Source organism: Carcharodon carcharias, chromosome 12 (genome assembly GCF_017639515.1).
Source record: "Carcharodon carcharias isolate sCarCar2 chromosome 12, sCarCar2.pri, whole genome shotgun sequence".
NCBI classification, from domain to species: Eukaryota; Metazoa; Chordata; class Chondrichthyes; order Lamniformes; family Lamnidae; genus Carcharodon; species Carcharodon carcharias.
In genome coordinates this window covers 63,266,925-63,282,554 of record NC_054478.1, presented here as the reverse complement: position 1 = coordinate 63,282,554, position 15,630 = coordinate 63,266,925, and the positions used below count along the sequence as shown (strand labels likewise).

General features: G+C 45.7%; 1 protein-coding gene across 1 annotated transcript in view; it reads right to left on the bottom strand.

Moving 5' to 3' along the window:
• The window catches only part of LOC121284686 (adenylate cyclase type 10-like), a 254,061-nt gene that overhangs the window by 216,207 nt on the left and 22,224 nt on the right, over positions 1 to 15,630 (bottom strand). Inside the window, exon 9 of the mRNA XM_041200243.1 lies at positions 908 to 1,026. Coding sequence (XP_041056177.1) covers positions 908 to 1,026 — 119 coding nt within the window. The remainder of the gene's footprint in view (positions 1 to 907; positions 1,027 to 15,630) is intronic.

The following is a 15,630-nucleotide window of genomic DNA, read 5'->3' as shown; positions in this document are numbered from 1 at the left end:
TCTGCTCATTATTACTTACCTTGAAATCCAGCCATTCCTATCTCATCCGATCATCCCACTCAGGACAGGGAAGGTGTGTGTAGTGTAGTGGGTTCCCGCAGCCTACAGTCGAGGGCAGCTCAGTCAAAGGTAAATAAGCCAGGCCCCCACACATTAGCTGCCTTAAAGTAGGTAAGCGTAAAGGCCCAGCCACTGGGAGGCCAGGCAGAAGGTAAGTGCATAAGGCAAGTGGGCAGGATCTAGGTGGGGGGTGGTCCAGGGGGGGTCAGAGGGGTTCGGGGCATCTCATGGGGGTGTTGGTGCAGTAGTTGGGGGTTGTGGGGGGGGCGTAAGGGGCTATTAGGATGGTGGGGGTAGTCGGGTCTTCCTGTGGAGAGTCTGGGGGAGAGAGGGTCCCCATGGGGGGTTGAGGGGTGGTTCAGGGTGGGTTGGGGCAGGCAGTCCCATGGTGGGGGTGTGCAGGGGATACCATAAGAGGTTGAGGGGTGTGTTGGTGGAGTCCTGTGGGGGGTGCAGTGGGCAGGTGGGGGGTAGTCAGGTGTCCCACGTGAGGTTGAAGGAGGTCAGTAAAAAGTTGCCCAGAAGATAGAAGTGGTTTTAACCCTTCTAACTTTTTCTGGGCAACTTACTGCTTGGGTGACAGTCTGAACCACCTGAAGTTTGTGATTTAAATCACATTTTCAGATGGTTCCCATTTCAAAGAAATTATCCACCGGAAGTTTGAGCTTCCCAGGCAATTGCCAAGCAATCCTTATCTGGGGACTTCTGGGCTGGGGGTTGGGGGCTGGAGGGGGGTAGTTTCCCCAGAGCATCTTTGTTACACTGCTGTAGAGTTTGGAAGTTACAGGGCAATAAGTTTTCCATGACCTTTCTAGTACAGTATAACTAGACGTTTAGAAATACTTACCTGACATATCTAAGTTTATTACAAAATTCATGAACATTGTGTGCACACTGTAAAGCATTTGCACATTCATCTTCTCCTTTGTCACCAGGAAGGCCAAAAGCACAAAGAAAAGTACATCCCTGGAATGAATGAAACAAAATCTAGATGACAAATGATATATTTAGAGCTGAATGTGCATCTTTAAATTCACATTTTTTCACTACTGAGCTGTGCTATGTATACAAAATTCTGTCAGATCCTAAACATGCTAGTCCTAACAATCACTATGTTACTTTCATTATAATCTCAGGCCCAAACCCAAATTTTGTTACGATCTGGTTAGGAAACAGTAATTTTTTTGTTTAAAGTAGATGAAATTTGAAATCCCAGTTACTTACTAAGAGACTAAAGTCACAAGATTCCATGGTTTCAAACAAATAGAAGATATTTTACTATACAAAAGTCAAGCAAGCAAATGGTCAATACACTCTATCTTATACTCTAATATCCAGAATTAACATGAGGTAAACATGAATTCACAGGTAAACTGTGGTCGAACACATCACAAACTGCATATTAAATGGTAGACACAACCAAAACAAGTCCCCCAAATTTCTCAGCGACCCACTCAGATGTCAGTCATCAATGTGAGTCATGAAAATTCTTCAAAACTCTGTCTTCCTCACAAGAGCGATTTCATCTCCTTAATTTTGATGATCTAGCCTCTGATTTCCCTCAACAGCAGCTCCTATTCAGCCTGGAGGCTTTCCTGCTTCTTCTTTGGCTTGCAAGTAGTTGCCAGGCAACAGGATTCAAATTTAAAATGCCTCAGTAGCTGCTCACCACCCAGCTACTGAATCTCTTCTCCAGATACTGTTTCCTACTGGATTCACAAGGCTACACCAGAGTATCTAATCACCAGCACGATCCCAGTTACCTAGCTGCTCTGAACAGAACCCCACTGTTCACAGGCTCTCAAAGCTGAACTGCACTTCAGCTTCAGCAAGCTGCCACTACTTCCCACTGGCTTTTCTGAACCCCATTCTCCCCAGCTGCACAAAGCTAGCAAGCTTCTTCAGACGCCTTTGCTCCGGACTAACTGGCATCCTATTAAATTTTACAACAGGATCAACGTCTGTTCTGAGGTAGGGTTGAATATATCAACCATTGGTATATTCGGTACCTTAAATGTTACAATTTCCAATGAACCAAAGGTCATCCCCACAGGTGTTAACATACACAGACAAAAATCCAAAAATATAGACTCCCTCACACTCTGCTCTGTCCCATTAATAAAAAAGTATATTTTTAAAAGATCAACATATAAATTGATAGTTAAAATATAAAAAGGGACCTAAAAACAAAATCAACATTCTGCTAGGTTTTGATGGGTTTGGTTGAATGAGACATTTTGTCCAAGACACTGGAGAACTCCCGACTCATTTTCTAATGGTATTTGGTTGACCCACAAGAAAATGCAGACTGAAGGCAAAAAAAATTGGTGCACCCTTTTTCAGGCAGGGAGTGTTGTGATTCACAATCAACTTGTGCACTATCTCACTGAAGTAGCCAGTACCCAAACTTAGTTCTGCCTCTTCATTTGACTGATTGCAGTGTTCAATCGAACACAACCTGTGCTGCTAGCTGACTCAACGTTCAACATGGGACTGAGCAGTGTACATGGCATCTCACTTGTCCGGCTGGCCAACACCACTTTAAGGGAGTCCACTTCCTTAAAGTGGAGCAACACTCATTATGAGGAAGCTGTTGCTGACAACATGTAATGCATGTGGCTGTAAGAAGGACATCAAATGGAACAACAATTAAGAGCGAGGGATCCAAAATTCTCAGAGGTGGCTCATCTGGTATGAATTGTAAACTGCAGAAGGGGTGATCATTGGGCCACTTGCTTTCCACCCCATTCCCCTTTGCTCACTCAACCCTTCCCTTTGATTTTCTTCTTTCAGATACTGGAAGAATTGCCACCAGGCCAGTGTGCAGCCTCAAGAGGAAGGGTGAGAGCTGCTATAGGTCTCTGAGGAAGAAACACAACTACTTGAGCTAACACTCGCAGCCACCAGCTCAGATTATGGCGCAGTGCATGCCTTAAAGCATAGTACAGAGTCAGGATCTGCACTTGGGCAGCCAGCCCATGGAGAAAAGAGAATCCATTATCCAGCTCCCTGGAGGTCATTTTTCTACAGGGGACTGAGATGAGGACATTGATGGGGTGGCCTACAGAAGAATGTTGATGACCAAGTATACCAAAATGGCTGGGTACTGGCAGGCCTCCCACAGAGCACCTTGTCAAGGTCAAAGAGCATGAAGGTCTCCAGCTCCATAGTGGTCTAGGGCAATGCACAACGCTTGGAAGCCAACTTTTCTAGTGTGGAAGTGTGGCTAACTTCATGTCAGTGCATGTGGACCCTGCCATGATGCACTGTCTGTGGCCGCTGTCTCAGCTTCCATTGAAGCACAGGTGGAAGCCACCCAACAGCACTCCAGTGCTGCAGTAGAAGCTCAGTCAGAGGTCATGAGATCCATGCCCACTGCCATTTAGGCTCAGACGGATGTCATACAAGTTCAGAATTTCTGCCATCATTGTTAGGATTGCTAAACTGCCGCCCTGTGAGTGTGGCAGTAGTTCCATGGAGCATAATTGTGCCATCCTCTCTTAGGATGACAACATTCATGCTTCTACCACAGCTACTCCACCAGTGCCCTTGCTGTTGCCTGTCAATCAGCTATGCCAAGGTGGTGAAGTCCAATGTGGGCTTTCTAAAGCCAGAACTCCTTGAGGTCATCCTGCAAGACCTTCTGCAGTCTCCCTCACTGAAAGTCAGCAGCCTTCCACCAGCAGTGCTAATGCCAATGGTTAGCACTGCATTGGAGCTCTAGGACAGGCAAATGCACATAGAAGACAGTTACCAAGAGAATGTACAAGGGTAATTAGTTGACCTTTATAGAGAATGTTGGATCACTTGATTTATAAAGCTAGTTCCGAATATTTGATTTCTGGTTGCTTTTATTCCGGCATTGTGGCCAAGAGGACACTGTGATAGTCAGTAACAGGGGAAAAGTGTGGGACTGTTGGTGAATGGGGGATTGGACGTTTTTGTGGATAGACCGGCCAGAAAGATGATGCTCCTCCACCTTCTCAGCTGCTCACCATATAGCTGATTGCAACGGCTCTGCCCTCATGGTAACAAGGTTGTGCAGCAAGCAACAGACCACAGCCAATCATGTCACGGTCTCACACTCGTACTGCCAAGCTCCTGCAGAGTGGTTTAGGTCATGGAAGCATTGGTTAAGCACTCCAGTAGTCTGCATGGTGACAGTTTGTGGGGCAGTATGGCTCTTATGATGGCCTGGATTTTCATCATCGAGACAGGTAGGCAGAGTTGGGAAAATTCACAGCTCTGTCTGCCCACCCCATGGGAAAGTGTCCACAGAGGGAATATCTTCATTGCTGGGTTGGGCGGGAAGATGGTGTGGGCTGAAGTCAGGCCAGCAGACTCAGGAAAGAGGTTGGAGGCAGTCACAGCTGGGTGCAGAGGTGCGCTGTTTAAAAGGCCCGATTCGGTGCTGAGGGACTTCATACCAGTTAAAATAAAAACAGAAACACCCTTCATCCCTCACCTCTCTCACCCCCTTACCTGCACACACTCCCCATACCTCATCCATGCCAGCTCCTGCCCCCACTCACTCCCCAAGGCCTCTCATGCAACCTATACCAAGCTATGGCACTCCACCCACCCCCGTGGTCCCTTAAGCCACTTATGCTAAGCTATGGCACTCCACACACACCCCCATGGCATGTCATGCCTTACTATACCAAGCTATGGCACTTCCATGCCCATTGACCCACCAAACACTGTTTAGTATCAATTGGCCCTATAATGATAGCAGTATGTGTAAAAAGGTAAGCTTTAACAAGTCATTCATTCATTACTTTCCACTATGTTAAAAAAGTCACTTCACAATAAAAGCGTCAATCATCCATGCTCTTTAAAGTATCAGTAACAGAAACCACAAGCCCTTGAAACCACTTAGCCTTTTTAAATGAACATTGTGTAACTGTCAGCAGAGATTAGACAGCCAGAACTGTCAATCAAACAGTGTTTTCTCTGGGGCTCAGGTATTTCAATAAGAATAATGGATTTCTGAGCTCTCATCCAAGCATACATAATGAGTGCTATATGAGTGCTGCCTACAGGTGCATCGGATGCGCACCAGAATTATTAATCTGATGGTCAGCGAATAGCTCTTGCTGTCCATCTTCCATTTTGACATGATGTTTCGAATGCAAATTGTACAGTGGATGATGGCAGAATAAAAGGATCCTGATTACTGTCAAGCTATCAGGCATTGACCTGCAAGTATCACTGTCTGGCTACACACCAACTGGAGTTTAGGAAAATGGAATCTTACCATTGTGATACATCTCAGAAATTATATCTGTCACCTGCAAATCGAAATGTGCAGTCAATGGCATAATACCCATGGGAAAACCTGCAACCCTGGAAAAGCTCAACCTACTTCCACCAGTCACAGAGAACAAAACATCTTAATTTCTCTTTGCATTCAGATCCTCAGTGAATTCTCTTAAGCAACAGTGGAAAGGCTTCAAATATTCTACCAGCTGTCAGCACAAGTGCCCACTAATGAGATACTGGAAAACTGGTACCAGTGAAACAATAGCACTTCAGAAGGTCAATGGGTGTAATCACCCAGTCTTGTCAGCGTTGGCATCATGGCAGGCAGTGGTGAGGGGGAGAATTCAGCATGAGGGGCAGAAATCTGTTTCATGCCGGCATGAAATCACAGTGGGATCATCCAATGGTTTCCGCCATGGCAGAACGCGAATTGCGCTGGAGGCTGGTGCGAACACGGTTTGCATCTTACTAATGGCAAAGTAAGGCCTGACCGGAATCGTCCCCTTCATGACCAGTTTATCGTTACGCCAGCAGGAAAACGCACCAGCCCAAAACATGCCTGGACAAGTGTGACATGCAGAAGTCAGGACTCACCTTTAAGGTCTTATTCAGGTCGTGGACATCGAGAAGAAGACAACACTGGAGCCCTACAGCTACCGGCCCCTGGAGGAACATACATCGCATGCTGGGTGGATCCTCATGCACATGGCCACAAAGCAGCTCTTGGAAGGTGGGTGGTCTCTGTTGATGCTTCGGGCCTGTTTCAGAACATCACAGTCTTGGCCATGGGCTCCTACGGATGATTGAAGGGTGTGGAGGTGGGGGGGAGAGGAAGTTCTAGATGCGAGTAGAAGTAGGGGGATGAGGTTGGGAATGGGGGGTCAAAGTTGCCGGGGGTGTGAGGCTGGAGAGGGGATGAAGGTGTCGGGGGGGTGAGACTGGGAGAGGGGACGAAGGTGTCGGGGGGGTGAGGTTGGGGGGCGGAGTCAAAAGTGTCGGGGAAGTGAAGTTGAGAGAGTGAAAGATGGTGTCTTGGGAGGCGATGAGGAGGGAGTACAGGAGGAGCAGGGAGTACAGAGGGAGGAGGATGTAATAGGGTAGAATGCTGAAAGTGGGGAGGTAGGTGTGAGCGAGGAGGAAGATGTAAGGGTGGGGGTTCGGAGGGGAAAAGGTGTCCAGTGGAGGAGAGAGTTCAAAGAGGGGAAGGTGTCTGTGGGTAGGGGGAGGTTCAGAGGGGGGAAGCAGTCTGGGGGTAGGAGGACATAAGCGTGGTGGAGAGACTAAGGGTGGAGGAGGGAGTAAGGGGGGGGTGAAGTCCAGGTGAACATGCAAGGGAGGGGTCTGTAGAGTCAATGACTGCCTCTTAGGGAACGAACTGAGTGTGGACGTGGTAGGAGGGAATGGTGAGTGTGAGAGGGGGCAGAGGGAGCTGGTAGGGTGGGAGGGTGAGGGTACGTCAGTAACAGTAGAAGGGGTGGCGAGGGTGGTTGATGGGAACACGGAGGCAGACACGGACCCTGAGGGTGGGAAGGAGGAGACTGGAGAGGTCAATGTGAACGGGGGTGGGGTTTTCCAGGTGGTAGGGAATATGCACGTTCACCTGGAGATCCTAAAATCACAAGGGCTCATGTTGATAGGTGACAGTGGGGAGGTAGAAGGTGATGCCAGGGATTCGACAGTGACGGGGAGAGGACATGGATAACTGGGAAGGGGAAAGGACAGGGGAGCTGATCAAAAACTTGACCATGACTATGGTTTTCAAATTGAAAGTGAGCGGAGCCTCATGTTGGATGGGCACACGTGCTGCATGGGAGTGTGATCAGTGGTGGGCAGAGATGCAGATCAGTTCAGATGGACAACTGAATGCAGGCAGCGTTGAAAATGCTCAGAACAGTGAGATGAGTGTGATGGACAAATGCTCCGTGCGGTGACCACTAGATTGTGAACCCAAGCCTGCTCTAAATTTAGGTCCCACCAAGGTGTGTGCCTCTGTGCTGGTGCAGGGTGTGGGTAAGCACTGTGATGGGTCTTCCAGGCTGCTTATTTCCAGCTCTTCAATGGAGAAGGTATCCTCTTGGCTGGAGATGAGGAGCTGGATGGAGCTGAGGGACTGGCTGACTGAGGACATTGGTCACTTGGCAGAGCTCCCTGTGAACCAAAGCAGAGATAATTAGTGCATGGCAGCAGAGTCAGAAGCAGGTGAGAGAGAACTTGCGGTTGTGTTGAGCGAGGGTTGAGGTGGTGCAGGATCCTTGCAAAGGTGTTCACCGCTGAACTCACGGTCGCCGCAGGCACAGTCCACATCCACACCAGTCAGCGCGATGGCGCTCTCCTCAAAGTGAATGAGGGGCCTAATGTGGACCAATCCACACCCAGTCTGGGACCTTTCCCTTCTGATGTGAACCAGCTTCTCCTGCACGAAAACTGATTGAGTGTGTGTGAGCAGGATGCATAACACTGCGTGGAATGTTTGTGTGCTGAGTGGAGCCATTGACAGGATGAGGAAGTGTGCTCCAGAGGATATGAACCTGATGGAGGTATGAGGATATGAGAGTTAGTGGTGTTGTCCCTTGAGGTGTGAGATTCCTGTGGATGTGTGATGGATTTGTGAGTGTGTGAATTGAGAGTGTTGAGGTGGTTGCCTTACCCTGGCAGAACGGACGAGAGCATTCCACTTCCTGCACTGGATGGTTGATTTCCTCTGTACTTTGGTGGCGTTGACCACCGCTATCACTGTCTCCCAGGCCAGTCTGGTGACTTTGGTGGATCTTCTGCTGGATGAGAGTGTAGAGGACGTCACAGCAGCCTTCCACTGTGTCCAGCAGATGCCCCAGAGAGGCTTTACCAAATTTTGGGGCTGCTGACTTCCTGGCTTTCAGGGTTATCTGTTGCCTGGAGCAGTCCTGGTCTGTAGACATGAAGTAGGCTGTGCTCTGGTGCACTTTAAATATGGCTCCTGGAGCGAGTAAGCGCTGAAGTCATGGTTTGGATGGAAAATCTGAGTGCACCTGCCAGCGATCCGGCATGTTTCCCGTGAATGCATTATTAATGAAGCAGGATGCACAGGGAAGGGGATGATATGGCATGAAAATCCATCATTGCGGCTGGCGGGTAAGACATCTTTTTTAATGTCTACTACCACACTTAGTGCAAATCTGGGACGATTCCATCCAGTGTCATCAGAATTAGCAAACTGGATGTTGCCTAAGCTGGATTAAAAAAAAAGATATATTATAAATTGAAGACAATGGGAATCAGGGCAAAAACTCTCTGGAGTCATACCTGGCACAAAGGAAAATGGTTGTGGTTGTTGAAGACCAATCATTTCAGTCCCATTTGTTCCCTCTAATTGGTTCCCATCCAGGTGTGGAATGAGTTTTGATTTGTGCACCAATATCAAGGTAACATGCAGATGTGCACCACCAGCAAAATTTTTTTTAAACTCTATATAATGTGAAAATCCCAGCTTATGTTTCCACTGGACAAGTCAGATCCCAGGGTGGAACCTGGCTTGATAGATCCTAACTTCTATTTTTTGTTTAGATACTTGGAGAGTTGGCTACTGAACAGAGTCACAGGAGCTAGCTGATAAACCTTTAACAAAAGAATAAAACATTTAATAAACAAGAGGTGAACTACATAATACCCATTCACCCACAACTATACCTTTACAGATATATACAGATTTGTAAGGATAACACAAGCTATAAAAGCTATCTTATACTCTCATGTTCACCGTAAGTACACAGTCCATGTAAACCAATAGGCGGCCAGTGGTCAGGCACACCACACTCTGAAACCAAGTGACAGATGCCGCCCTAAACAGATGCTATGGATCTCTCCTCAGCTCCCTCTGGACACTTGTCACACTGTGACCCAACCGGTCTCACTGAACTCCGTCTTTCACATGAGGGTTTCCACTCTCCACTCTTTCAAGAACTCACTTTGGAATCTTCTCCCAAACTGTGCTTTCTCTCAGACGCCTTCCACAAGGGCCCATCTCCAGGGTTTTGAGCTCTCCTGGATTCAAGCTTCCTTCCATGCACTCTCTCTTCGATACTCAGCTATGCCAGCAGAACACCACTGCTTCACACGTCCATAGTAAACAGGTACAGATCTTTAGCGGTTTCCTTAGATCTTCTGCCTTCTCCCAAGCCTATGTTGCTTTAAATCTGCATCCAGCAGTTTCTTCCTTTAAGCTTGGAGCCTCTCTCTGCTCCTTACTCTTGATTTCATGCAGCAGGACGTTTTATAGATTCCTGTTCATTCCCTTTAACCAGAAGGTCTTCTCGGGACCACTCTTCTTCTGTTCTTTGGGGAAACCTGCTTCCTGCAGCACCCTCCTGTCCAGCATCTCCTGGCAGCTGGTTTCAAATTTAGTTTGGGACTTGCTATCTGTCCCTCTCCTATACTGCTTCTGCTGGTAACTCCCTTCAATTTTAGAGCACGTTGACCAACTGAACTCAAACTGCAAACTCTGTTGAAGGGTCATGAGGACTCGAAACGTCAACTGTACTCTTCTCCGCCGATGCTGCCAGACCTGCTGAGTTTTTCCAGGTATTTTTTTATTTTTTGTTTTGGATTTCCAGCATCTGCAGAATTTTGGTTTTATTTTTGAACTCAAACTGCTTTAGGTTTGTGTGTGTGTGTGTGTGTATGTGTATGTGTGTGAGTGTGGGGGGGTTGCTCTCCCTCTGGACCCCGTTGCTAGGCAACAGCACAATTTTTTTCTACCTTGTTTGCTTTAACTCCCCTTCAAGAGTCATAAAATCTCATTAAAATGCAGGCATCTTTTAAAGTGAAACTCAAACTCAGGTTTCATCCTTTTAACTCACAAACACAGAAATACAAATTAAACTTAAACTGAAAGGTATACCTTATTTCCTAACACAGCCAAATACACTATAACTTACTTAAACTATCTCTAGTTCCGAACAATAATTTTAGAATAAATAATATTTTTTAGAAGTTACCATAAGTACAGAAGAAAGAATACCACCCCCAGCCACTGACATGACCAGATTTACAGAATTCAATTTTAATTATACTATGGTGTCATTTGAACTCACGACCTCTAGGGTTTTAAGTTCTGTACCATAACCACAATACTACCATATATGAGAAAGGCATTTGTTAGATTTTACATTCTGGCTTGTATTTTAGTCATTTGACAGAAGTTGAATTGGCAGCGATGGCTTAAGACAAGGATCATGTGTTTCAATTTGACAAGTTCAAAATAGAAATAGCTAAGGAGGCTTGCCTTTTGAATTGATTAGAGATGTGGAAAAGGTAACCTTTGTTTTTTCAGCTTATTGAGTTTTGTTTACTGAAAATCGCTATGAATAGTGAGGAAAATAGTTCAGTAATTTCTTCACATTCATACACATAATCAGAGAGGTAAAGTTCTCTGTGAATTTGGAGAGGCTTTTGTGAAATAGAGGCTGAAGGTTCGAGAGGCAAAGTGAATAATGAAGGGGGAAGCTGGGAAGAGAGCATTTTGGTGAATAGAGAATGGAACCCCAGCAGGGAAAATGTTGAGGTAGTTTTTTGGGAAGAAATGTCATTTATTCCACTTACAGGTTTTTTAGATTAGAAATCTTTTAATGTGAAAAAAGTGAAAATAAATTGTGAAGTAATGAATCAGTTCACTAGTTTTAAGGTAGACTGCATCTCACAATGTATATAAAAGTGAATTAGAGGGAGGTAATATTTAAAAGTTTGCACAGTTTGGAATGTCCCATGAGATAACCTCACAAGAAACTTTGCATTATTATTTGGAAATCTAGGCTGGGATGCAGGGAAGAACAATGCACTCTCTAGATTCCACAAACTGTTTTTAAAAAACCTGCCCAATTTCACAACCCGAAGTACGTAGTTATATTACATGGGTGACTAAAGACTTAATTACCTGTGAAAAACAGCTAGTAACTGAAATGAATTCCATTCCCTGTATGTGTAACTGGTTTCAATACACTAGTGGAGCCTAGTCAGAGTATTCAAGGTAGTGCTGCACAGAGCATAACTCTAACTATCAGTGAATGCAAATTTTATTAACCATTCTAATGTGTGTTGAAAACATGTTTTATCCTGGTGCTGCTTCTTTATGAAAGTGCATGGTGGGCAAAATTTTGCTCAAAGATTAGGGCTGCCGTCGACCTCTTCTTTTTCACTTGTCATATCTAAGTGGCAGGAGTGGCAAGGTCCAGGCCCTCAGAAGATTGCCCATATTGCATGTAATCCCTTTATATCTTGGGGCCACCAGGAGTATCTGGCACTTGGCCCGAGAAACAGGCAATAACAGATCTTGAGTTCCCTGAAAAGGCCCAAGAGGATGCCAATTTCAGTCAAGTGAGTTGTGAGTACCCCTGATAAACCTTGCAGAAGGTAGAGAAGCTTTGAGCAGTCAGCAGGTGAGCCACTCATCATAAAGTGTTCGTCCTCCGTCCTGCTCTTGTAGCAGTGGTGTTGATATAATTAGTCCACTGCAGCCTCTGACCAAGAGTGGTCCCCAAAATGTTTGTGAGGGTTTAGCAATGGTTTGCTGTTTAAGGTCAAGACATATGCTCAGATTTCTCTTATTTAAGCTAGGTATTACCTGGTAACTAGGTGTGTGCATGTTACAGTAAACTCCCAATGAGTTAAATCCCAGGAGAGCCACATTCAAATTCAGGTTTAGGAGAGCTTTGTGATAGCCGAAGAGGCCCAATTTATCACATGAACACGACTTTATATAAACCGATATGCCTACAAACGTAGTCTACATTGCACTGTATTTGAAATGCTACATATCAAGTCATTCTAACATTCATTGATTTCTGTTTTTCAGAATCAAATGCCAAATAAAAAACAGTAAAACACAGCAAAAGCGAAAAAATAATCTTTATCCTATTTAAAAGCAAAATACTGCAGATGCTGGAAATCTGAAACAAAACAAAAATACTGGAAAAACTCAGCAGGTCTGACAGCATCTGTGGAGAGGAAGACAGTTAAGGTTTCGAGTCTATATGACTCTTCATCAGAACTAAGGAAATATAGAAATGAGGTGAAATATAAGCTGGTTGAGGGGGGCGGGGTGGGACAGGTAGAGCTGGATAGAGGGCCAGTGATAGGTGGAGGCAAAGAAGAGATTGCCAAAGATCTCATAGACAAAAGGACAAAGGGGTGTTGACGGTGGTGATATTAGCTAAGGAATGACATCATGGTGACAGTAAGGGTAGAAAGTAGGACGAGCAAGCGACCACCCTGCTCTCATGCCCACATGTCCATCCTTGGCCTGCTGTATTTTTCCAGTGAAGCTCAACACTGGAGGAACAGCACCTCATCTTCCAACGAGGCACTTTACAGCCTTCCGGACTTAACATTGAGTTCAACAACTTCAGATCATGAACTCTCTCCTCCATCCCCACCCCCTTTCCGATTCCCCCTTTTTCCAACAATTTATATTTTTTTAATATATTTTTCTTTTCCTTCCTATTTCCATTATTTTTAAATTTATTTCCATCCATTGTTTTACATCCACAGTTTAGCCTATTTTAGCCCTTCCCCCCACCCCATCCCCACTAGAGCTATCTGTCATAACATTAACTGAATTCCTCTCCGCAGATGCTGTCAGACCTGCTGAGTTTTTCCAGCTATTTTTGTTTTGTTTCTTTATTCTATTTGTTCAGTGTACCATGGTTGGCCTTGAAATAGGTGATTTAGCACCGGAAAAACTCTCACCTTATTCTGTTTAGCAGATCTGCATGATACAGTCCACTATGTCGTCAATGCAGTCAAGCATGTTTTCATTGTGAAAACCTAGAGCATCTCTACAGCCTTCACAGCATTGGCCAGGGAAACAGGCAAACAAGCAGGTAGACATTCACTGGAATCTTCAGGGATAACGGCTTCCTCGGCTGAAGAAGTACTGGATCTGAATGTGGCATCATCTGTCAGTTCCATCATGAATCGTACAACATTGTCCACCTCCGTATAAATTTCCACGGTTGTCTCTGCCAGAATCTCCATACCACCTCCGGCAGGCAAACGGAAAGTGCCTTGCCATCACGTTGGTTTGCATCACCCTGTTTTTCCTCATTCTCATAGTCTTATGCAGCCATAACCTGTTTGAACCCAGTATGGTGGACGCAGTTTGAGATCGTGGCTTCCTTCAGCATCTTCCACATCTTTTTCAGCATCAACAAGGCCTCTAATGCAGTGGGATTGTACTCCTGCTTCTTGTCGACGGTCTTGATAACCTAGAGATCAGCTGCTGTCAGCAGTGGGTTTTCCAGTTCCTAGTCACCCCTGATCCGTTGGCTGGAGATTGGCTGTGCTGTGGAAGGCAAGAACATCAGTTTGACGTTCGTCATAGCAGTGATGTCGGGATGCATGGGGCAGTTGTCTACGATGATGGCAATCCTCCTTTACTTCTGTTGATACATTTTGTCTACTGCCTCAAAATGCTGGAGATCATCCAGGCAGTTTTATTTGCCTCATACTGCATGGGTAGCGTCTCAACTTCCGCGAACACCGTGGCTTCTTGGATTCCCCTGTCCTGAGGAGCAGCAGCTTTTCGGTGCCATCCATGTTGGTGCAGACCATGGCAGTGATCCATTCCTTGCTCCACTTTCCACCATCATACATGTCCCCCTTAAACATCAAAGAGTGGTCTAGCAAAAGGTGGTAAAACATTCCAGTTAAAGTGTCTTTGTGCATACCCATTCAGGATGTTGATTTTGGAGCCAACCATCTGTCACTACTGTTGTAATGGCAGCATACTCACCACTTATCAGCCAGAATACAATGGCATACCTTGTCTTGAATCGGTCCAACCATCCGTCCATCACTGCAGGTGAACTCTATATATCCCACCTACTTCACCATGGCGACTCCCCTTTCCTACAGGATTCGGCAACAGAAGGGCATGTTCTCTAGAGCTTCTTCGGCATTGGGAAAGGCAGCCATTCTCATCCTCTTCCTTGCTGGAGAGAATGCCTGTTTGTTGAACTATTCTAAAATGTTCTCCTTGCCTTTCAAGGCAGAATCTCCCGCTCTTTTGCGATGTCCGCTTTCTGCTTCATGCCACAGTTTTACACTTGCTCTATCAACTTTGTAAGGCCAGTTGTGGGTTCAGCAACTACTTAGCTCAGGGATTCAGATCTCACAAGGCATGCCTTGCTGTGAGGTTAACAGCACCTACACTTTTCTTTGCATATACTCCAAAGTGCAATGCTTGATCATTGGACCACATCATGCCCATGACAGTGAGGTCTGAGGCCCAATATCTCAAGACTCCTGCACCTCATCATTCTGATACCGAATACTTACCCTTTGCCCCACAAATCCCAAAATTGGCATGCTCGATTTTCTATGCCTACGATTCCACGATAATCATTTATCAAGTTCTTGTATTTATGTGAAATTGGAAACTGGTCATCAAATGAATATATTATTTTCATTCATGTGAACAGTTCTTAATAACATTTCCACAACTCCTTTCCCAAAAAACAACACAATTCCAAATTTTCAGTCTCCACTCCCACCACCACCAGGTAGGTAGCCAAGGTGTGACAATATTTCACAGGTATCTGCCACAGGCATGTAAATGAGTCAAATTTCCCTTGAGCTCAGATGTGTCATTGGGGTCAGAAGCAGATTACCACCAGCGCTCATTCTACTGCACATCTTCTGACAGTGGATTTTCAAGTAAATGACTTGAAACCAGATTTTGCTGTCAATTGATAATTTCACACTAAATTGGCACAAACATTTTGACATATGGAGAGAATTATTGCCTCATTTGTCCAATACGACTTCATTTATTATTCATTTGCTGGGGTTGATGGGGGCCATGCTGGGTACAGAAGAAATGAGCACACATTACAGGCAGAATATCACACCTGTTGGGCGGGCGTGCGCCCGATCCGAACGAGTGTAAAATGGCACGCGTTATTTCGGTCGGCGGGCACGCGCGGGCATCAGCAGCATCACATGAGGGGACGTGTTTTCACCATTTTTAATATCTTTATTTTTATTTTTAAAATCTTCAGCTCCCTGAGGCAGCTCTGTACCTCAGGGAGCTTTTACTGTGCGCACCCGGACGTGTACGCAAACTCCCACCCCAGCAGTGCTGCGGCGCATGTTTCACGCTGGCTGGCTGTTAATTGGCCAGCCAATGTGAAATCACAGTCGGGGTCCAATCACGGGCAGCACAGTCCATTTCGCAGCCACTCTCACTCATTCCGCCAAGCCCGCCTGACAACCGGAAAATCCTGGCCTACAGCACTGACTATATTTTAAGGAAAGTTGTAAGCCTATACATGTCTA